The 25,341-nt window shown below is 35.6% G+C and overlaps 2 protein-coding genes across 9 annotated transcripts in view; one reads left to right on the top strand and one right to left on the bottom strand.

Annotated features, from left to right (window-relative positions):
• The window catches only part of LOC127861934 (p21-activated protein kinase-interacting protein 1-like), a 35,642-nt gene extending 17,148 nt beyond the window's left edge, over positions 1-18,494 (bottom strand). For 3 of the 5 annotated variants that reach the window (XM_052400672.1, XM_052400670.1, XM_052400668.1), the window contains exons 1-9: positions 18,368-18,494; positions 14,519-14,684; positions 13,657-13,774; positions 13,143-13,270; positions 12,416-12,498; positions 11,639-11,701; positions 10,629-10,726; positions 9,810-9,921; positions 5,471-5,852 (exon numbers count right to left, since the gene is read on the bottom strand). In XM_052400672.1, the coding sequence (XP_052256632.1) occupies positions 5,471-5,852; positions 9,810-9,921; positions 10,629-10,726; positions 11,639-11,701; positions 12,416-12,498; positions 13,143-13,270; positions 13,657-13,774; positions 14,519-14,684; positions 18,368-18,433 (1,216 nt within the window). In that variant the 5' untranslated portion in view covers positions 18,434-18,494. Of the gene's footprint in view, positions 1-2,229; positions 2,480-5,470; positions 5,853-9,809; positions 9,922-10,628; positions 10,727-11,638; positions 11,702-12,415; positions 12,499-13,142; positions 13,271-13,656; positions 13,775-14,518; positions 14,685-18,367 lie in introns of those variants that run through there. The other 2 variants (XM_052400669.1, XM_052400667.1) reach the window with 2 other exon arrangements.
• A 120-nt stretch (positions 18,495-18,614) lies between these two features.
• Positions 18,615-25,341, top strand: part of LOC127861935 (tRNA selenocysteine 1-associated protein 1-like) — a 31,286-nt gene continuing 24,559 nt past the window's right edge. For all 4 annotated transcript variants that reach the window (XM_052400676.1, XM_052400675.1, XM_052400674.1 and 1 more), the window contains exons 1-2: positions 18,615-18,782; positions 22,413-22,510. In XM_052400676.1, coding sequence (XP_052256636.1) covers positions 18,705-18,782; positions 22,413-22,510 — 176 coding nt within the window. In that variant the 5' untranslated portion in view covers positions 18,615-18,704. The remainder of the gene's footprint in view (positions 18,783-22,412; positions 22,511-25,341) is intronic.

The following is a 25,341-nucleotide window of genomic DNA, read 5'->3' as shown; positions in this document are numbered from 1 at the left end:
TGTATTTACAAAAAACATTATGTCTGTATTAGGTCTTTGGCTGAATTTAGCGGGTTCGTTGTTAACAGTATTTAGTGCTGATATTGCCAGTTAGTGCCTACTGGAATCAATGGTTATCAGTGGTAGGGAAGGAATTGGCGCACAAAGAGAAGGACATATAAGTTTAAAGCTATAGTGCTAGAAGCATAAACCCAATTAAAACACTTCCTGAGACTCTGCTGCATATTTGTTATTGAAGAAAGTTCAGAACATCTATCATTGAAATGTTTAACCGTTTTTCTTTCATTCAAAGAATCGTTACAAGTTAAAGTAATAGCGATTGAGCAAAATACGCGAGTTATTACCTATCGTAGCAATGCAAATAATAAATATTTCCAAAAATAAAAAAACGCTGCAACATGTGTTGAAATGCGAAATCGCATCCACCGCTTAGAGCATGGACTCTAGATGAGAATATACGCTCCGTGCTTAGGGCAATCGTGCTGTTCCATCACAGAAACAGGAGCATGTGTACTGGCGGTAGTGTACAGGTCCTACAAAGTAACCATCCGGTTTGCAAAATGGTGACGTTCGGTTCCTCGGTTGGCTGCAGCCAGTAAAAGAGCATATAATACATTGTCCTTTAGTTTTCCATACGTTGTCATGGGGCATTTTTTTTGTATACACGCGTTTTCTTTGGATCCTTAAAAAGACCCACTGTATTTTCATTTCTTGGTCGAGAAACAAAATATAAACAAGCACATTCGTTGAATTGATATCCCCCGCCATTATACTTCTGGACACAAGATATGGCTCCGGACACACAAAAAAAGCATTTTTTCAAAATACAAAGTGCCATAACTCTGTTATTATTCGATGGTGTACAATGCCATTTGGCGTGCATCATCCTCTTATCCATACATATACTCATACCAAGTTTCAATGAAATCTGCCAAGCACTTCCAAGATATGGCTCCAGACACAAAAGTGCCGGACAGACGGACAACGCCAAAACAATATCCCCTCCGCCTATGGCGGGGGATAACAAGGGCTGTTAGTAAAACATGCATGGCCCCCCCCCCCATATGGGCTGTCAGTTGTAGTGGCAGCCATTGTGTGAAAACGTTTTTTGTCACTGTGACCTTGACCTTTGACCTAGTGACCTGAAAATCAATTGGGGTCATCTGCCAGTCATGATCAATTTACCTATGAAGTTTCATGATCCTAGGCGGAAGCGTTCTTGAGTTATCATTCGGAAACCATTTAACTGTGTCGAGTCACCGTGACCTTGACCATTACCCTAGTGACCTGAAAATCATTAGGGGTCATCTGCAAGTCATGATCAATGTACCTATGAAGTTTCATGATCCTTGGCATAAGCTTCCTTGAGTTATCATCCGGAAACCATTTTTACTGTGTCAAGTCACCATGACCTTTGACCTAGTGACCTGAAAATCAATAGGGGTCATCTGCGAGTCATGATCAATGTACCCATTAAGTTTCATGATCCTAGGCGTAAGCGTTCTTGAGTTATCATCCGGAAACCATTTTACTGGATCGAGTCACCGTGACCTTGACCTTTGACCTAAAAATCAATAGGGGTCATCTGTGAGTCATGATCAATGTACTTGTACCTATGAAGTTTCATCATCCTAGGCCTAAGCGTTCTTGAGTTATCATCCGGAAACCATTCGGTAGACGGACGGACCGACCGACATGTGCAAAACAATATACCCCCCTCTTCTTCGAAGGGGGGCATAAATATATGTATATTTCAATATGATAACCGTTTCACTTATGATAGATTCCAAAAACATATTTTCATGCATGAATATTATCAATTTATTTAAAAGAGCGCACAATATAAGTACATCTTAAGTGGTAACATTTCATCAGCTGTATTTTTACATTTGAATAATATTTTGTATAAATAATGCCAAGGGGTTATATCCACCTGTACACTACCTGGTGCTAACATTTTATACGAATGTTCTTTAGTAAGAGCAGCTAAAAGCTAGAATCCCTGAAGCTGTTCCTGAAAAACTTACCAACAAAAACCACTTGAATATCGCCGTCCGGACGTCAACACTGATGAGAGTATAATAAGTTTGATTTGAGGGCTAAATCGCGCACTTCTAATGTTAATACGCTTTTAAGACGATACACTAAAGTAGACTGTATGTTGGTTGAAAACAAATAAATAAACACATAAGACATAATATAATAATGCAAAAACAAACAAAGCATGTATTAAATCCCTAAATTTAATGCATCTTTAAGATAAAATATGACATAAGAGGCATTCTGCTTCCAACATGTTAAATGTTTAACAATTCTGATTATGCAGCGTTTACATATGTGTATTAAAAACTATTGGTTGAATTTAAACTGCATAACAGCCTTCACTTCCTTCACACTGCCACCTTTCTTCAACTAGCAATTTTCGCCTTTTTGTTTGCTTTCTTCTTTTTCTTCTTATCTGTTACCTTAACAAGAGACTCTGTAAAACAGAACACATGGACAATAAACCTCTGGGTTATATTGCTACTGCTAGATATTGCTGTGACCTCAGTAATGCTAATATAACAATAACAAGCTGAGTTAATTAAAACATTTCCTCTGTCGGTGCTGCTCCTAGATGAAACAGTTAACCAACAAATAGGCAATGTCAAGTCCCAATTACGTTAAGGTAAAAGTGAGGTTGGGTGCTATTAGTTGAAAAGGAATGGTAACCGTAGAATGCAATAATTATGATAGTTTTGAAGATTGGTTGCAAAAGGTGCTGTACAAAACAGTTCAATTCACATCATCAGTTACCGACGGACGGTTCATCATCTTACGTACACATGAGCAGCACAAATGGGTCTTATTCCATATCCAGTCAGTATAGGTCTGGACCACCCTGCACAATTGCACAAGCAAGAAAACATGAGCTACCCTGTCTGATAATGAGTCAACAAAACCTGCCATTACTTTATAGTAGTCAGGGAAGCACCTGATCTGACTGTGCAAATGCGATGTCTAGAGCTATGCTGGCCCAATCACATAAAACCCATTGTTGCATGAAACTGCTCTAATGTGACATTATGTCACATGGTCCGAAGCAATGGGTGGAAAAATAATCTTTGGTCATAACTCATAAGTAATATGTGTATGCATTGAAGTGCTCTTAGCATACTGCATGGTTCTAGAAGGAACCATCATATCTACTTTACTTGAACTTAAGTTTTGGGGTTGAGGTGAGGTTTAATGAGAGTCCAGGTCATTCAAAGGTCAAGGTTAAATTCAACTTGCCAGTTACAGTAATCTCATGATAGTATGGAAGTATTTGAAGTTTGAAAGCAATAGCCTTATTACTTTAGAAGTAAAGTTGATCTTAACACAAAATTTAACCAAATATTCAAAGTTACTACCGGTAAGTCAAAAAAGGGCCATAATTCCGTCAAAATGCCAACAAGAGTTATGCAACTTGTCCTGTACAGTCCCCTTATGATAGTTAGCGAGTGTTCCAAGTCTGAAAGAAATAGCTATTATACTAAAGGAGTGAAGTTGCCAAAAACAAAACTTAACAAAATTGTCAATTTTCTAAGTATAAAGGGACCATAATTCTGTACAAATACCAGTCAAAGTAACATAACTTTGCCTGCACAGTCCCCTCATGATAGGTAGTAAGTGTATCAAGTTTGAATGCAAGAGCTTTGAATCTTTATGAGAAAAGTGGACCTAAACACAAAACTTAACCGAAAGCCGACGCTCAGGTGATGACAATAGCTCATATTAAAAAAAAAGAGGGCCTGAAAGGCCCAAAGTCGCTCACATGAGATATCAAGATATTATTGGGACAAATCTTCTGACCAGGTTTCATGAAGATCGGAAAATAAATGAGGCCTCTAGAGTGTTAACAACGTTTTACTATAGCCATATAAGGAAAAATGCCCCGCCCCCTGGCAGCAATGTTTTTCAACCAACCGGCATCATTTTTGAACTCGTCCAAGATATAATGGGGATGAATCTTCTGACCAAGTTTCATGAAGATTGGACAATAAATGTGGACTCTAGAGTGTTAACAAGGTTTTACTATAACCATATAAGGAAAAATGCCCCGCCCCTGGTGGCCTTGTTTTTAAAGCAACCAAAACCATTTTCGAACTCATCTAAGATATTATTGGCACAAATCTTCTGACCAAGTTTCATGATGATCGGAAAATAAATGTGACCTCTAGAGTGTTAACAAGGTTTTACTATAGCCATTTAAGGAAAATAGCCCCGCCCCTGCGGTGGACATGTTTTTCGACCAACCAGCATCATGTTTGAACTCGTCCAAGATATTATTGGGATGAATCTTCTGACCGAGTTTCATGAAGATCAGACTATAAATGTGGCCTCTAGAGTGTTAACAAGATTGTACTATAGCCTTATATAGCCATATAAGGAAAAATTCCCTGCCCCTTGGCAGATATGTTTTTCAAGCAAACGTAACCATTTTCAAACTCATCCAAGATATAATAAACACAAATCTTCTGATCATATTTTATCAAGATTGGACAATAGATGTGGCCTCTAGAGTGTTAACAAGGTTTTACTATAGCCATATAAGGAAAAATGCCCCGCCCCCTGGCGGCCATGTTTTTCAACCAACCGGCATCCTTTTCAAACTCTTCCAAGATATTTTTGGGATGAATCTTCTGACCGAATTTTATGAAGATCAGACAATAAATGTTGCCTCTAGTGTTAACAAGATTTTACTATAGCCATATAAGAAAAAATGCCCCGCCCCTTGGCAGCCATGTTTTTCAAGCAAACATAACCATTTTCGACCTCATCCAAGATCAAATTTCATGAAGATTGGTCAATAAATGTGGCCTCTAGAGAGTTAACAAGGCAAATGTTGACGCTCAACGCACGCTTGACAAAAAGCGATCACAAAAGCTCACCATGAGCACATTGTGCTCAGGTGAGCTAAAAAAAATAAATAGATGAGCTAAAATTGCAATAAATACAATTTAATCCATTGAAAATGGCTATGTTAGAATTAAGATTACATAACAAAACAGTCCAGAAAACTGCTGGTGAAAAACACCATTACAACATATATAATCTTGCCAATTACATTCATACTGATTTTAGCCACTAAACACTATTTAAACAAGACTATTGTCAAGCGATATGGTCCCCTACCGGTGAAACTCCACCATTGTCAGATTTTTTTTATTTGTTGCCATAGCAACCAGAATTTTCGACGCAGGAACAAAATGAAATAACTTGCATAATCTCCATATAGCCATCTATCCATGTTTCAAGTTTCATGAAAAAATATTAAGAACTTTTAAAGTTATCGCAGGATCCAGAAAAGTGTGACGGACAGACTGATTGACTGACTGACTGACACACAGAGCGCAAACCATAAGTCCCCTCCGGTTTCACGAGTAGGGGACAATTAAGACAAATGCATGTATACTGGAAAAATTAATCTCAGTCCTTCACAGCTTACCTTTAGAAACAACCTTTGGGCTACTGTTCTCTGGTTTGCTCTCAAGTTTCACCTTCTTTTGACTGGATTCTTTCCCTTCAGACTTACCAGCCTTCCTTTTTGCTTTCTTAGGACTCTCCTCACTCATGCCAGTGTTTTCATGTTTGTCCGACTTTACAATATCAGTCACTTCTGTCACATTGTCTTCAACAACACCACTAGTGTTTGCTTTCTTGGCCTTCCTTTTCTTTTTCTTGCTCGTCTTCTCTTTATTGGTGTCTGAAATGCTGTCGTAAAAATTTGAAGACTGCTCCTGACTGTGTGGTGTTGATGAAAACATTGCCATGCATGTGATTCTAAAGCCTGTGCTCTTCTCTGTCAATAAGTTGGTGGTGATTTTCTTCTGAAAAAGAAATGTTTATGAGAGGTGTGGCCATGATATTAATGATCTTATTACAGTAACAACTGTGGGAGTACTCAATTATTGCAGTTAGTGAAATTGGTGTTGTTTCAATACAAAAAATACAGCCATTAAACCAATAATAGCAGTATAAATGTAAGACAGTCCTTTATGTTAGTTTTCGTAAACAAAGTTGTTACAAATATACAAGTTGTGTATTTGTGTCCACAAGTATTTATTCAGAAATGTGTTCCAGACACAGATGCTGTGAATACACGTCTTTGGACACAAAACCCACTTAACATTATACAGGGGACAAAAAGACAAAGGGCCACAATTATTCCAAAACTGGTTGCAGCCAAAATTCCTTCCTTAACAATCATTTACACCTTAGGGTAATTCAGCTGTAGTACTTTTTAATCAAAATCTGCATAGAAGTTATAGTAAAAAAAAACATTAATATTTAATTAGAAAATTGTCAAAGACACTGAAGCTGCAACGTCCCATCTGCAACGTCACATATTTTTATACATAGCAAAGCAACTAAAATATTCAATAATAAAAAACAGAGAAAGGATAATAGTTCTACCAAATTTGTCACACCCAAAATTCCTTTCCCAACAATCACCAGCACATTAAGGTAACTCAGCTGTGAAAGGATAAGAAAAATCCAACAAGTATTTACGGAGGAGTTGAAAACAAAATGTTGGACCTAATGTTCCACAGTGAAGCAAGAGGGATAAGACCCTTACTTGAAAAACTAAACTGCTCTAAAAATGTATGTGGTGTAAGTTAAATAATTATTACTTGTGACCTTGCTTTTTCAATTGTTTAAAAACTCTGATGAAATATTATGAGAAAAGAGGTTTTGATAAAGTTTTATGCTTACCGTATACGTGCGCTTATAAGACGCATTTTTAAGAGTCAAATTAATAAGTAAAAGTGGGGGTCGCGTCTTATAAGCGAGATACTTGTGAAAATAAGCGAAATTTTTCAAAATATCGAGTTTACTGGGCTTACGCTGGCCAAGTTGGACACTTGTAAATTGTTTTGAATCATCGCGGCAGCCATTTGCATTTTCTCTAAAGTCTGTATTTGCCCGTACCGTGTATCGGAACGCTATGTTCAGTTACCGATTTACTTGAAATAAAATGTATCGTTATTGATTTTGTTGTCTATTATTTTTTATTTGAATTTTGTTATTTTGGGGTCGTAAGGCGTTATATTGTCCATGGTTATACTTGAAAAGTTTTTATCACCCGATTGTCTGCGCGCGACGTCGTTAAATGTCACATAAATTGGACATAATAGTAAACGTGTGTAAGCGGCGACACGATGCCAAACATGCTTAAAATAACAGCAAAATCAGTTCGCAGTTTGAAACTGTTAATTGTTAAATAAACACGCGATTACAAGTGCTTCTTGACAAATTTGTATCACCTGATCGTCTTTGTTCGACGCTGTTAATTGTCAATTAAGACATATTTGGCAATAAGGGTATCGTCTGAAAATAGTTACCAGTTTGCAACTGTCAATTGTTAAATAAACACGTTAATTCAGACGACCCCCTTATGCCGATGACAACTTATTTATTAGGGACCCACGACAGCGGGAGCAAAGAGCGACCGCATGCGATTATCCACAGGTGGCTTTCTTCTTGACCCGTGATTTCACTCTATCACGCGATTGGCTTATTTTATGAAAGTAGGCATTACCTATAGACAAGGGGCGTAACATTTGCATAATCAAGGTAATCTATATCTGCCTCTTAGTTTTCAATACCCGTCAAACAATACAATTATATTTACAAATTACAACTACTGGAATCGTCAAAATGAAACGTAAACGTAACTCTTATGATCTCAAACTCAATGGATGGTACACAGGACGACGAGTTGTTTGTTGATCTTGTGGAAAATCGCGATCAATCTGATGATGTATCTGCCTGTGCAAAGGTTAGTGATTGCGACGATGATGATGATGATATCGGCGATTGGGTTTACGATGACAATCTCACTAGTGAGGAATTCTACGAACTGTTCGGTGAAAGCGATGATGAGGATTTCGAGGGATTTTAAGATGACTGATACGATCAATTACGAACGTAATATGTTTGAAATTGTTATGGCAAATTGATTAAATACGCAATTGTTAGAAATTGTGTTAATTTGATAATTATTTTTACTGTATGAATAATACTTGAAAATAAATTAAAACCTACTTATATATCATGAAATAAACAAATATTATTTACTTTGTTATTTGATTGTTTTATTTTTCGGACTTGCGTGAATTAAAAATGTATGTGGTGTAAGTTAAATAATTATTACTTGTGACCTTGCTTTTTCAATTGTTTTAAAACTCTGATGAAATATTATGAGAAAAGAGGTTTTGATAAAGTTTTATGCTTACAGGATAAAAACATGTGACTTTAAAAATGATCACAACGCTTCACTATAATCAAGATTGGAAAACTTCTGCCGTAGCCATGTTTATCAAAACCGCAACCATTTTTAAAATGGGCAGATATATCATAAGAACAAATGTTATGAGCAAGTTTCGTTAAGATTGGACAACAAATGTGGATTCTAGAATGTTTACAAAATTTCAATTAAGCATTTACTGAAAACTACCCCGCCTACTACCTGGCCACAATGCTTTTCAATCAACCTGAACAGTTTTCTAACTTTGCTGAAATATCATCAAACAAATGTTGTGAGCAAGTTACACAGGCCCTGATAGCCATGTTTAGTAACAGACCAGAATAATTTTATAAATCAGTCAACATACAATTGGTACATATACTCAAAATAAATTTGTTGAAGATTAGACAATAAATATATCAGCTCGAGGGTTCGCAAAACATTCCTTTAATATGGCCAAGAAACCATTGGTTGACCCCTCATGACCAACTTTGGAACTAGGCAGAATGTTATGAACAAATGCTATGACCAAGTTTTATGAAGATTGGGAAATAAATGTTACCTCTTCAGTGTTTACAAGGTAAATGTTGACATGAAAATGACACAATTGACAATCAACAACAGACAATAGGCAAGCACAAAAGCTCACCATAAGCAGATTGTGCTCAGGTGAGCTTTTAACTGACAACTTCACAGAGAAGTTTAAAAGGAGTATAGAACATACACTTTTGGAAACAAATACTAAATCATTTATAGTGGAACAAGAGCTGTCTCCATCGGCAGACATATGCCCCCGAAAAATGCTTTTTTGAAACGTAAACGCAGATTTTGAAAACTAAGCGCGGACCCTAAGTTCAAGGTCAAAGGGGTCAAAATTTGTGTGCGTATTGAAAGGCCTTATCGATATAGACATGCATACCGAATATGAAGGTTACATCTGAAGGGACATAGAAGTTATGAGTATTTTTCTAAACTTAAACGCAAAAGTGTGATGGACATACAGATGGACGGAATGGATGGACAGACAGACGGACGGTGCGTCTGCTTTAATATGCCACCCTACCAGGGGCATAAAAACAGATTATGGGCCATAATTATTCCAAAACTTGTCACAACAGAATTTCTCTTGTTTATGATTACCAACTCATTTACACAGGCATTAAACTGTGAAAGTTTTATCAAGATCCATCTAATAATTAAAGTAATTATATCCCTTTTTAAAAGCTTACACATGGTACTTATTTATTTTAATCAATATTTATACTTGTACTTTATAACAGTCATTAACAAAATGTAATCACTCATGCAACAATGACATCAGTGACAATTGATTAAATTAATTAAGATTTCATATTTTCATACATTATCAAATTTGTTAATTCTGACTGAACAATTTGGTTAAAAGTATATGTGTTAGCTATGCAAAATATTCCCCAAAATGGTCCAAAAATTTGAAAATCCCTGACAAACTTAAAAACGTTTTACCAAATCTTAATAATTTGATTGTCAATGAAAAACTAGTTGCCTGGTTACCAACCTCATGCACATCCGCCCTGTATAACTTGATCATTCCGTCGCTACTAGCAACTGCTATCTGTGTCTCGTTCTTTTCATTCTCTGTGTGCTTCCAAACACAAAGGCCCTTGATTCTGAACAAAAAATGGAATTATTACTTGATAAATGTGTTCCTTGTTTTTACAACTATGTAAACATCATTATGAAAAGTCAGGAATACCTGATAAAATTAAAATGCACTGTAAAATCAGTTAGAAATGTTCATATTTATTTTGTTTATTTGTAAGAAATAAATGTAATGTCAGTAGTTGTGATGTAAAGAAACCACTTTATCATCTTCAATTTCTATGCCTATAAATTAGAAGTCAAACTCATGTTTATCACATGATTAACAAGCAAATTCATTGAATTGATATCCCCCGCCAATATATTCTGAACAAAAAAGTGTTATATTTGACACTCAAAAAAGCATTTTTTCAAGATACAAAGGGCCATAACTCCGTTATTAACAGATGGTGTACAATGCCATTTGGCGTGCATCATCCTCATATCAATATATATACTCATACCAAGTTTCAATGAAATCCGCCTAAGCACTTCCAAGATATGGCTCTGGACACAAAAGTGCCGGACAAACAGACGGAAGGCCGGACGGAAAACGCCAAAACAATATCCCTCCGCCTATGGCGGGGGATAACAACTACAAACAATTAAATTAATTATTTCAAATATTATTACTATTTAAATATTATTAAGACCATTGTAAACTCATTTATGAAGCAAACTATTATTCAACAAAAAATCCTACTGCCATGAATCCAAATGCACAAATAGAGCCTACCTTGTAGTCTTGGTTTCACAAGTATGCAAAGGCATATTGGTTGAAATGTCATGGAAACAGAGATCCCCACCTTCACCACCATAGCAAAGTACATCATCCTGAAACAACATTAGATTATGAAACAAGAGCTGTGTTTGTGAAACACGATGCCCCCTACTGCACTTTGGAGCTATACAACAGCTGCATCCCAAGATTGTTTTTTTTTAATGTAAAGATCACAGTGACCTTGACCTAGTGACCTCAAACCATGTTTGATAGTAGATCTCAATGAGATGCATGCACATGTAAGTTTAAAGAACATAGAGCCAAGAGTTTTCATTAAATGAGCAAGGTTAAAGTTTGGGGACAGACACACACATACAATGACAGACAGACAGGCCAAAAACAATATACCCCCTTATCATTTGATCTTGGGGCATAGAAATCAATGAGAAGATAAGACTTTCACTATTCATCCCAGGCAGTGGGAAGAGGTTGGCTAATGACTTCGACTGATCTTATGTTTCTGTAAATAAATCGCCAAACTTTGGTCAAGCATTTTTTTCTGAATTCATGTAGCTGGAGAATTATTTCTCAAAGACACGGAATTGTTCAGCACACCAGCTTGACGCCACTTTCAGTCTAATGTTCCATTTTTTGCTAATTGCATAAAAAAAGGTATGTAATACATATTGCACTACAAAGTAATTGTATTTAAACTACAGACACACTTTTTTAACTGGGAGTTTGTATTAAATATTTATGCAAGTCAATAACATAGTATATTTATTTATTAGTGACCTTGACATTTGACCTCAGCATGATAAGGGGTCTTCCTTTCATCCCAAGTAGTTATTTATTGGAAATGGAGACCCTATTCACTTAAAGGTGAATGGTATAGGTCACACTTTGCATGATAATAGTTTAAAGCTTTCTCTCTCAAAGTTCACAAGATGGTCAATAGGAATGAAGGACTGGTGCGATCAATACACCCCTACTTCCACTAAGTGACTTTACAAAACTTGAAGTACCTTGATGAATTCTAGACAGTTAACTCTGGATGACGCCTTAATAGTGGAACATACTTCTGCTGTCTGAAACATAGGTAAATATAGAGATCAAACTTTTTTAATAATGAATCTTAAGAATATATGGTCAGTGCTTTAAAACTTGTAGAACATGCATTTGTAAGTTCATTAAAAATTGCCTAACACTTTACTGTACTAGTTTGTTTCACTAATTCAATTTTATGACTTTTAATTATCAAAGGTAGGGTTCTAAATAATGACCTTAAGCATTAATAGAGTTCTAAATAATGACCTAAAGCATTTAATGTATTCTTGTGTGTACTCAAAAGAACAATATTGTTTAATAACACTGAAGTTTTTGAGAATATTCATGAACAGCAAGCCTATTCTCGTACCAAACTGCTTTTATTGTTTCTCGTCATGTTTCCTTAAGATTTAGCATAACCTCAGCAAGGTAGACATCAGAGCATGTGAATTACTCGAAGCTGTTTATATTATATTGTTTTTGTATACAGAAACCCAAATTGCAGCATTCTTTAACTATATGCAGTCAGTAAATAATTCACGTACAGTTTCCTCATATTACAGATGATTTTGTCTACATTTTTTCTGCACTGCATAAATCAATGACTGCAATAAATTGCATTAAGACTTCATTGTATTTAATCAACATTTCTATAACAAGCAAATTTTATTAAATAGACAAAATTCTATCAAATCAGAAAGCATGAGTATTTCAATTTTTACAGCAATAATGTTCATAATTGAAAAGACTTGTACCTCTACAGAATAGACATCAATCTCGTTGTTGATGACAATCACATAGTAATCACCATTTGGTGACCAGCACACAAGCTCTGCACCTGCAAGGAGAAAGAGCATTACTGGTAGTCATGGAAAGTTCAAACTAATGTAGAATAATACCCACAGTGCAAAAACATGCCATTCAACATACATTTGTGTAGTTGAATGATTAGGAAAACTTTTTGAAATACTTTTCTCTGTGTATCATTGTTTAATATTTATACATAAATGTAAACAAACAGTGCTCCAGGTAGGACTGGAAAAGAGCAGGGTCCTCTTTTGTAAAAACGGTACATAAATGCACATGGTTGTATTACCCCTGTGACATATTTGCAATAAAACATGTGTTCTAAATTTCATACCATATGTTTTTTAATTTAAATAATTGCTTTTAGAATAAATAGAACTACTTTCACTAGACATTGTCAAAATTTTGATAATTTATTGAAACTACTAATACAATTTTCTGTTAAATCAAGTGATCAGATCAGAATAGCCCTACCAAAAGATTTGATTTAGTCATCTTAGGGATGAGGAAAACAAACACTTATTATCCTTGTATGCACATGTCTTCAAAACAATTATACAATCAATTACATTTGATGGACTTTATCCTAAGAGGCAGAATGTGATTCACACACATTAATACGCGAATGGAAACACCAATAATTACTTGCAAGTATTAAAAGCTAAATGAACATACTTTTCCTAATATTTGATATATAAGCAGATCGTCCTGTTATGAGGTTCCATGTATGAAGAGTCTTATCTTTGCCCACAGTCAGTGCCAACTTCCCACTGGGATGCACTGACACACAGTTGACCTCTGATCTGAAATAAACAGTTTCAATGGCTATATAAGCAGTTTGTGTATCCTTGCACTTAGTTACAATTTCAAAACCTGATTTGCAAGTACTATAATCACGTGTTCAACAAAAGCAAACAAAAATAAAGACTGTTGCTGAAAGACTTGCTCAACTTTCTATGTATATATTTAAACAAAAACATTATAACATGTATTTAACATACAGTAAATAAAACCTTAATTTCAATCTATACGTTATTTAAATTCAAAAAGTTTCTATTCAACCACATTTAAAACCCAGACACAAAAATCATCAAAAACACATCAATATATTGTGACACAACAAACTTTTTGTATACAATCAATTTCAAGGGAGGATATCAGGTAATAAATGTGACTGGTGAGGAAATACTTGTGTCCCTTGAATGTTCTCATGCACTCCCATGTGAATGCCCTCCACAGGCACAATGTGCCATCATCACTCGTGCTGAACAGGAACCCTCTGTGGAACTGCAAACTGGTAACCGAGCCTGAAGTAGCATTTATTAATCATTTAAAATGAGTTCATAGGTAGACATATTTAGTTTGTCATTTTGATTTTTTTCAACTTGAAATCAGGAATGGTATGCTTACTGAACCCTGTTATTAAATAAGAATAACAATAGCTGACATATACGATGCAATTACATTTATTGGCTGTTAGTTCTTTAGAACAGTAGTTACATGAATAGCTGAAACTCATTTTTATGTACGCATTAAACAATGCAAAAAACTTGAAATCTTACAATGAAGTGATAAATAATTTGTAGTTAATTAGTCCATAGTATTCACAAAGTAAAACTTCATCAGCTCCAGCAAAAGAAACTTATTATGGTATGTGGTCCTTTGTGGCATGGAACCATTGCCAAACTGTGAGACTCAAAAAAAAATCGACTAAAAACACAAACAAATAACAAAACATTAAAAAAGGAATAAATCTGTGGTCAAAGCCTCAAAACGGTTAATGAATAGAATTGGTTGTTTGAACCCAATTTGAAGAGCTCCCAAACCTAGCTCTTGCCCAAGAATTATTTACAAAACATGTAACTCTGTGTGATTACAAAGGTCAGCATTGATCATTTTCAACATTTATTTTAAGAGAGCTTCAAGACTGTTACAAAGTTTCATCTTGGTTGACAAGGCATTCTGTTTTAGCAAACCTTCCAGCAGGGTGGCGAGACTTTTTTATCCACTTATAAACATTTCAAACAAAAAGAAATCAAACCAGACTTAACCATTATGATGTACAAGCGATCCAAGTTCCCTCATTTTACGAAGGTTGAGCAACCTGATGGTCTCGTCCGTGCTTCCTGTGGCAAGGATGCCTTTCTCAGAGGCAGCAATGCATTTCACGCAGCCTGAGTGGCAATTATCTGTGAAGCTGGCCTCAATTTGAACATCCTGCATTTTTTTTAATTTAAAAATAATCAACATGTACATGTATTAGGGTGTTTCATGGTTCAACAAATTTTCCACTCTCATTATAATGTTTTACAATAATAGAATTGGTTGTTCACATGCAATTTTCTATTGTGATTGTAATGGAAATATTATTTCACAGCAGAATCCAATAATGGGACAGAATTACACAAGAAACAATTGACAAAATTTCAGCACTAGATGCAGTTTGGTAGCATAGATTTAACACCATACAAAATGTTAGTATTTATTATTTGTGTCACAATATATTCCATGGGAATTTTCGGCTACGATATTAGGACATTTACAAGCGAACACAAAATTAATGCTTCAGAAGCACGAAGTTGTTCTCATTAAAACAATTTCGACACTGCCTGAAGCCAGTCTCGTGTTTGCTGGTAAATGTTTGGATATTGTGGCAGGAAATTAACATGGAATATATTCAGGCTTTTTCAGCTCCATTTTAGGAAAACGCCACACTAGAATTTTGGGAATTTCACGTCGTGAAAACCCCCATTTTGGGAAAAAAAATAATCACAAAATTGGCTCAATTGGGAAAAATTATCGCATGTAAAAAGTGTTTCTTATATTTCAAAGAAGCCGTTAACTGGTAAATAACGACTATTTTGATAACTTATTATTAAAATTTTACAAAAAATTATGAACATGTGTAATAAGTGCAGGTTTTTTAATCTGAATTTGGGGAAAAGGCCTGACCTTTTTTTAGGTGAAAAAAATCGCGCGAAGCGCCGGATTTTGAGGAAAATAAGGGAAGTCTTAAATAATCATTAACATATTTTACAGTTTTTAAAACAAATTCAAGGCAACAAATAATTTAATTATGCAATACTTTCTATTTTCTACACTGGATCAGGTTAACTCATTCATTTTAAGGTTAAAAAAAAAAAAAAAAAAAAAATTTCTTTTTGGAATTGGGAATTTTTTTTTTCAATTGGGAAAAAAACAACCAGATTTGCATTGGGAATGGGGCCGAATTTCGGACCTGTGGCATAAGGCGGAAAAAGCCTGATATTGTTGCAAAATCAATAAAAACAAGCATTTTGTATCTCGTTTAATTAATGTTACCATACCACATCTACATTTGTAGCCTTGCAATTTTGGCTTATGCTATAAGGAAAACTGATTTGTATGGGTTAACTTCATTTAAAAAAAAAATTTGGTGAAATATTTGTTGATTTGGAGTATTTTTCTTTGTACATTTCTTTAAACAGTAAACAAGAGATGTGTTTGTCAGAAACACAATGCCCCCTTTTGCGCCACTTTGAAGCCATATATTTGACTTTTGACCATGAAGAATGACCTTAACCTTTCACCACTCAAAATGTACAGCTCCATGAGATACACATGCATGCCAAATATCAAGTTGCTATCTTCAATATTGCAAAAGTTAAGACCAAGGTTAAAGTTTAGTGACAGACACACAGATACACAGACCAAAAACAATATACCACCGCATTTTCAATCCGGGGGCATAAAAACATACATGCCATAATTTTTTAGGTCCAAAGCGGGACATTCCATAAAAAATTGTCGGGACATTTGATCCAAAAGCGGGACACCTAAAACGATTTATGATTCCACCTTTACTGAAGTCAGTATAGTACTAACAAATACTCTTGGTACTTTTATTCAAGACATAAAACATCTGATATGAAGCATGGAATCTAACACATAACAATAACAGTTTTATCAAATAAGACAATAGCAAACAACGAGGATAATATTCATCTTTTTAGAGTACAAAATCTAGAACATTACGACAACAATACTCATATTAATTTCAATGGCAAACATTAACGCAGGGGAGGCTATCCAGTACACTGAAAGTACGGGTTACAGTCAACTATCTACTGAACAGTTACATCAGTTACACACGGAATGCGCGGCCGTACACATTTCAGAGGTAGGTTTTTGGTGGAAGCAAACCGTCTTTGTGTTCATTTTAACTCTCAACAACGCCTCAACTGTTTTTACGCCAACAAAAACAAAAGGACAAAAGAAGTCTATGGATGCTTTACTCGAATTATTTTTCTCTAATGTTAATAATCATATTTTGTTTTCTTCTTATATACACAGATTAAACTAAATTGTGAATTGTCAGGCGCTGTATTGGGGTAGTGTCAAACTGTCATGAATAACAACACGTTGTTTTTATTACAATAACACAAGACAAGATGGGTACCACTTTTACTGTTTGTTGCGATGTTTTTTTAAGCATGTATCCATGCGCAGTTTGTTACTTGTCAATTGTCGCGGCTTAATTGGAGTAGGGTCAAACTGTCATGCATAGCACCTCGTGGTTTTTAACTTCATTGGAGAAGGGGCAAACTGTCATGCATAGCACCTCGTTGTTTTTATTACAATTACACCCAATTACACTAGACAGGATGGGTATCACTTATTGGACTGTTTGTTGCGATTTTGGTATATTGCACATTCGGATTATCACGCTATTTATGAACTAAACATTGAATGTAAAAGACTCATTAATGACGTAGAGTTAATTTTACAAAACAATTGTTTTGTAAACCGTTTCAAACAAATACAAAAATAAACACATTTTCAACATTTATTTCATTATAATACAACTATCGATAGCAATAAGCGACCACTATCTTGAAAACCACCATGGTGTGAATGCCTGATGAAATCAATAATTAGCCGATAAATCGCTGATAAGGTGTCATAAACAACACTGGTACACACGATAAGTAGAATCGGATTGTTAATTGGGGGCAATAAAGGGATTAGCGGGGGTAAGTGTTAGCGAAACAGAGCTTGAATAGCGAATTTTATTGGGAACCTATAGACCTTACATCGTTTTTTACGAATGTCGGGACAAATCGTCTCATATCGGGACGGCGAGACAAAGGGCCCAAAAGCGGGACTGTCCCGCCGGACGTATGGCATGTATGCATAAAAATACATGGGTAATGTTTATTTATGGCCAGAGTTTTCTTAACATTAGGTGAATAAGGAAACCTTGTATTACTTTTTCGAATAACAAATTAAGTCTTACGCATTTGCAAACACTAACATTGAATAATAATTTTTTGTTTTACCCATGTATACCATATTAAAAAACACAATGTAATAAGGTAGGTAAATCACATGTGTTAAGGAAATGCCAAAATATGCTTTAAAAAAATGAAAGTGAATTTCTGAGGATATAAAAACTTCTTTTTGTAAATTGACAATTGTACCAAGTACAATACAATTGATCGTGATATAACTTGTTAGGTCATTCATGCATAAAACATGTTGGTATCCAGCCATCAACTGAAATAAAAGTGGGACTTACAACTTTCTGTCTGGAATGTCCAAAATTAAACTTAAAGGCTTGCGAGTCAGCACTCTCTACTTTTTAAAGCTAGCGAAAGCGCTATTAACGTGATAAATGCCTTTACCAAAAACAAGTTTTAGCTCTACCAAAGTACTCATTAAAGGTCAAAGCAATCAAGATGAACCACAGACCTGTAAAATACATTATTCTCTAGGTCTTTGGATGAACTAAATAGAAAGCATATTGCAGAAATTGCGACGCGAAAACAAGTGTCAAATCAATATTCGACACATAAATGACAATTATTGCGTAAAATATATAACACTTTCGAAAACAAAAGAGTTATCGGTTAATAAAATACCTCAGCGACATTGACGACACGATATCCTAAGACTACATCATCGTAAGTTCCAACTACTATTTCCATGTTTACACTAAACACAGAGCACGTGCGTTTGAGTATACGTCATCATAACTTGTGTAAAATTAAATAGCCTGTAAACGATAAATCATTTGTTGATGTTATTATGTATTATTATTGCAAAAGTTATATTATCATGGATTATATTTATATTTAAATTAAATTATAAATTTTTGAAATGTTGAAAACTGAATGGATGAAAAATCGAACAGTTTAGAGATTAGATAATACAGGGAAGTAAATAAAAATAATAACTTCCATATGTTTTAAAGCAGTGATGTATAACAACCCTCAAGCAAACAGACATCCTGGCACAATGACAACTGAACCAACAAAAACGCTATGGATGGGAGATGTAAGTAGAAATAATTCCATTGTTTATTATATCAATTTTTGTCACATTATTTCGTGACACGTTTCGTTTTCAATTTGAGTTTCCATTTACTCATTATATTTTCTGATCTTTGTTTATAATGATATTTTTCCTCTTACTCTTCATGCTTGCGACCGAATTGATGTGTGCGCACAGATTGGTCCGTGCATTTTTTCTTAGAGTTTTTCACTAACTTATATCATAGCCACACGCTAACAGCGTTTTTTTCCTTCTTTAAGTAGTACCAGGGAACGGTACCTTTCCCAAAGCCTACCTGAGGCTTCCCAATTTTAGCACCGGACCTTTCCCAATCTCAATATCTACCGTTCCGAACGATTCTAGGTGCCGTTCCTAATTGCCAGTGCCTTTTATTTTCGCTGGAAATATCTTTAGAAATCGTCGAGCCTTTCATTTTCTGCCATTTATTTTCGCCGGACATTGTTGCATAGAAAGTAAAGAAAACTTTTCAAAGGGGCTCAACTCTAACGGCTGTGTAAAATGTAACTGGATTACATAACTGCGACGAGTGGTCGATTTTTCCCATGAAAGAATTCCATCGTAAAGACCAGTCTTCCTTACATCAATAAACTTTCTCAACACTAATTTTTGTTGACATTAAAAAAAAATCGTAACCGTATTGAGTTAAATGCGCATATAACTTAAGATCTATATATGTATAGTTTTTTAAGTGTCAAATCCGGACAGAAACTATTCGGATACGGATATGAACAAATAAAAGTTTAACATAAAATTAAAAATAATGAGACATGGGTGTAAAATGCTATAGTTATTTACAACATATACATTAGCATTTTATGGCAGATTATCTTAATATGTTATTAAATGATTTGAAAAAAAATCAAAACAAAATATAAGACTTACCTTTGAAAATCAGAGCTCCAGATAAGGGCCGCACAGCCGTAAATATGCCTTTTTCATGAAGATTTACGCATTTATTTTTATAAACTGGACGTACAATAACGACTTTAATATCCATTTTACGCATTTACGAAAAAAATCTGGCCATACAGATAAGTCTGCGTCAGCGCGGCGTGATTTGTTGGTCTCTAACCTTACGGAGCTTTTCGTTAATTTAAATTACCGAAAAGTTGTAGACTGGGTTCATATTGTATTGTCTATTCTGTCGCGTGATTTCCTGTAACTTGTAAATCCGTCAAAAACAATATGTCAGCGCGAAATGGAATGCCGGCTTAACCGAAAGCGGTTCAAAACAACACTTTGTTGTCATATAATGACTACATACGGTGTTGTCTAACCATCCTGACATTAAATCGGTAAACCCAGAAAAAGACAGTATCGCCCCCGATATTTAGCGATTTTATTGCATCCGTGGCTTAAAACATTAGAAAACACGATGGGAAACGGATGAGACAGTGAAATAAGTGTTCGTTTACTTAGCTTACTAGTTTGCTTGTGTTTTCTTGTCAAAAAAATGAAGAAATAGTATTAGTCATGAGTTTTAATGTGTAGTTGTATTTGCATCATAATTCAGAATGGAAAACCTAATACAATAACTGTTTAAGAAGCTACATATGTTTATTATAATTGCTGCAAATGTTTCTGTAAAGTCAGTTATACACCCTTCAATATCCAAGAACACAGGTTGTACAGTACTACCTGTATTTTTGGATATGGTAGTACAGGTACTAATTGATTTTAAGCGTTACTCCTTGTCTTTCTGTCAGTGGCAGTACCGTAACTCATTTCACAAATCCTTATCTGGAGCTCTGGAAAATAGTTGTTAAAGCATTCCACTCTAAAAACTCATTTTGGTTATGTGTGACTATTCTCACTGTCTATTGTTAAAAGATTTCAAACCAGTACACGTTCCATTGTTGTTGGTTTTGTTTTGTTTTTAAGTTTTTAATTTAACTCACATGAAACATTGCAGGGCTTGTAAGACTTTTAAAGGCTAAAACTAAATTATTAATATTATTCTTTATGCATTAATATATATGCAACCTCAGTGCTTATGCCTATCACTGGAAGATATTTTTTTCCATTGACAGGCACATTCCTACTGAAGTGGCAATGACACAATTTTCACATGACATGATACAATAGTCAAAATATCATCACTAGTAGTTTTTCTGTTAAAACCTAGAGCTTAAAATGCTTAAATTATGCTTTGTGATGCAGAATATAGCCCCTAATGATAGATACCATGCATTTTAAAGGTTCCCAATTCATCAATTTTGTGACTCGAATTTTTCCCAATTCATTGATTTGGCGACTCGTTTTTTACCAATTTAAAGATTTCACGACTCGAAAAATTCCCAATTATAGGGGTACAGTTACCTTTGGGGAAAAAAAACGCTGGCTAACCACATGTATATTTAAAACTACTATTGAGTTTATATTTATTTTGAGACAGTCCCCACATTCCTGAATATGGGTCACCACATGTCCAATATTCACTAAATCCCGAGTTGCAGCTTTCATGCTTATTGTCCCCTACCGGTGAAACCGGGGGGGACTTATGGTTTGAGCTCTGTGTGTCCATCAGTATGTCAGTCAGCCTGTCATACTTTTCTGGATCCAGCGATAACTTTAAAAGTTCTTAATATTTTTTCATGAAACTTGAAACATGGATAGATGGCAATATGGAGTTTATGCATGTCATTTCATTTTGTTCCTACGTCAAAAATTCTGGTTGCTATGGCAACAAATATATAAATAGCAACAAATATATAAAAAAAAATCTGACAATGGTGGAGTTTCACCGGTAGGGGACCATATTGCTTGACAATAGTCTTGTTTTATATGGTACGCATCAATTCGGTTTCTGAGCATTCTTACTTTTGTAAAGGACACATAATACTAAAATATTACATCATCATGAACATTATGTTTATCAAACAAAATCTGAAAAATTCAAGAAACCATTCGTCTGAACTTTTCATGTCGTCACAAAAACGGTGCATACATAACATGACCTTGTTTTGCATTCGAAAAAAGAAACAGTTGTAAACATTGACACACGTAAAAAAAAACATGACTTAACAATGATAGGCTTTTTGTATTCAATTCATAGAAAACTGTAAATCTTCACATAAATAAAAGCATTTTGCAAAAAACGTTTAACCTATCCGTTACTCACTAAAATTCGCTATACACCAATCGACTGTAGCGCAGTGGGCTGCCTCTTTTTGCAATTTATGTTGAAATTTTATAAAGAGGACCAACAACTTGAATGGAGTAGGGATAAATTTGGATTATTTCAGTTCAAGTAAGATTTTGAAATGCAATAATACTTGTTTTTTCCTCATTTTATTTGTGTCTGTATTTATTTTCAAGCATATAATTTGTAATGAAACAAAATACTTAACTTTAAAGGGACTTTAAGTCTTTATCACGAGAGCCACATTCGTAATGTAAACAAAGTGATCGAAATTAGGCTACCCTTGATATTAGGGAATCGTGCGATAATTCTGTTGCTTCCTTTTCTTATCTAATTACTGTATGCTGGGAATGAATGGTATTAAAATACTGACAAAACTAAAATAATGGTGTTTTGCAAACGGGGTAGATTATTTCTATCTGAAACATTGACATTTGAAGGTCGTCAAAAAGAATGACCTTTCTTTTCAGTTGGAGCCATACATGGATGAGCAATTTGTGCTACAGGCATTTGAACAAATGGGTGAACCTGCTAAAGGTGTGAAGTTGATCATCAATAAAGTGTCTGGGTGAGTGGTATGCCTGTAACCCTTTACCACTTAGATACTTATTTTCACGCATTTGTAGTCCCTTAGAAAGTTATATTTAAGTCCTTTCTTTCAAGATTAAAGTTTTTAAGGCTTCATCTCCAAACCGAAGGTACATACGTACTGATGAGCAGCAAACAGCATAAAACCTGAACAGACAGTGAGTTGCTCGCAGGCTGTTCTAGTTTAATGCTGTTTGCACATAGCCATTTTTAATTTGCTTCTAAGTGGGAAAGGGTTCACAATTGTTCATTGACTTTTCAATTCCACTTTCCTAGTTCTAGTGACTTCCAATTTCACTTTTCCTGATCACAGTCTGCAGAGCTACAGATAAGGTGCGTATTTGCGTTAATACCCAATGTAAAATTGCCGCTTACTCTGCGTACCGAAACCCAATTGAAATGGCTGATTACGCATATCGTAAATTTCCTCTGCGTAATGAGTAAATCTGTCCCGGAAATACCCGGGTCCGAAATACCCGGATTCTTTCCGCCTTGTCCAAACGCTTTCAGTATAACCTTCAGCACAATAATATGTACGGAAGAAAGCGTCTATGTAACTTCGTGTCATTGTTGTGAAAATGTTGAAACCGGGAGGCCGACGCGTATCCCCACGCCGCATGTTTGACCCAGGGGCGCCCCAGGGTTTGTTATGGGGCCATGCATAGTTGAGATTGACCGTATTGTCATAAGAATAGTTTAGTATCAATTGGAAGTGAATCAGTGTAGAATTGAAGAAGTAATAGTAAAAGGCAATTTTGGGTGGGTGTGGTCTATGTGGGCAGGGGCGCCCCAGGGTTGGTAATAGGGGCATTCATAGTTGAGATTAACTGTATTGTCAAAAGAGAAGTTCAGTATCAATTAGAAGTGAATCGGTGTATAAATGAAGAAATTATAGTAAAAGGCAATTTTGGGTGGGTGTGGCCTATGTGGCCGGGGCGCCCCAGTGTTGGTAATGGGGCCATGCATAGTTGAGATTGACCGTATTGTCATACAAGAGGTTCAGTATCAATTTGAAGTGAATCAGTGTAAAAATGAAAAAATTATAGTAAAAGGCAATTTTGGGTGGGTGTGGTCTATGTGGGTGGGGTGCCCCAGGGTTGGTAATGGGGCCATGCATAGTTGAGATTGACCGTATTGTCATAAGAGAGGTTCAGTATAAATTTGAAGTGAATCCGTGTAGAAATAAGAAATAATAGTAAAAGGCAATTTTGGGTGGGTGTGGTCTATGTGGGCGGGGTGCCCCACGATTGGTAATGGGGCCATGCATAGTTGAGATTGACCTTAGTGTCATAAGAGAGGCTCAGTATCAATTTGAAGTAAATCGGTGTAGAAATAAAGGAGTTAATGTAAAATAACCTAAAGAAATGAGTGAAAACCTCTGACCCGGCCCCACTCCAACCCCCATAACTTTTGACCCAGGGGTCAGATCAAAATTCCAAATAGTGCAGGGTCGCACATATGCTCATAGCTACCATGTGTGTAAGTTTCAAGGTTCTAGTGCTCAGTGCTCCAGCTAGGATTTGAAAAGGGCAGGGGGGCTTTTTTATCAAAAGGGCACTTTCGACGCGCAGTATTTTGTAAAAAGGGCACTTTCGACGCGCAGAATTTTGTGAAAGGGGCACGTTCGAGCGCGCGGGTGTTTCTGGAATGCTTTCTATTGCATGTTAATTTATATGTTATAAATAATCTTATTATTCCCATTATTATTAAACCATTCAAATATAATGTCTACAATGAGGATTAAACTAATTACAATGTAATAAGAGATTTATGAATTATCATATGTAAAAAAAAAAAAAAAAATTTTTTTTTTTATGGGGGGGGGGGGGCGGGCAGGGCGGAGGTTCGGGGGGGGCAGGGCGGAGGTTCGGGGGGGGCAGGGCGGAGGTTCGGGAGAGCAGGGCGTGGCGCCCTTCGATTTAGGCCTAGCTGGAGCACTGAGTGCTAATAGTGTAGGAGGAGATAGTGGCCAGGACGGACGGACAGGCGGCGGAGATAACCACAATATCCCCAGCGTGGGGATAAATAATTCTTGACGATATTGTGTCGAAGGCAAGTGCTGACAGTGCTTACATTGTCAGTCAAATCCAAACTTGGTAAATTTTTACAAAACAGTAGGTCCTGTTAAATGGGGAAAAATACAGGACCTCCTCTTTTTTACAGGATCTACCGGTACTGGCGACAGAATAGAATAGTAACATAACTTGGTATCATTGCTGGGATCAAGGTGTTTATGATTTAAAATGATAAGTTATTAAAAAGCTATTAATTTTAAGGTCACACATTTGTATCGGATGTTAAATAATAATACATGCCATACATGGTACTAGTCTTGTTAAGTTAAAACATATTTAAACAAAATGTTGAACGAATGTGAACAGTAAATATAAACGGGAATCACTCATTTGTAATATCTTAAGAACATTTTCCAACCAAAGTAGCTGATACACTGTACTTATTTACCTAAGTTACGCTTAGCGCACATGTCAGATATGAGTCTGGTCAATACGGCCTAAACCGACAACGGCCTTAATAAATGACAACCAGCCTTTTTCACACATGGACATTGACAGCCAAGATAATAACGGTTTGACAATGATCATTATTATACATTACTATTGCTATTACAACCACTTACATTGATATCTGTATCATTTAAATTTTAATAATCAGGTTTATGATTATCTTGTCAAGCGACTAGGCCTTCATAGATTTGGACCGTCCTGATCCGCATTCGTAAAATGCATAAAAATGGACCAATCAGGTGCCCTTGGAAAATTCTGTCAGCAGAAAGAGCGTTGGTACGGAACA

Source organism: Dreissena polymorpha, chromosome 16, assembly GCF_020536995.1.
Source record: "Dreissena polymorpha isolate Duluth1 chromosome 16, UMN_Dpol_1.0, whole genome shotgun sequence".
NCBI lineage: Eukaryota > Metazoa > Mollusca > Bivalvia > Myida > Dreissenidae > Dreissena > Dreissena polymorpha.
Note: the sequence above shows the minus strand (reverse complement) of the source record. Positions and strands in the feature narration are given on the sequence as shown.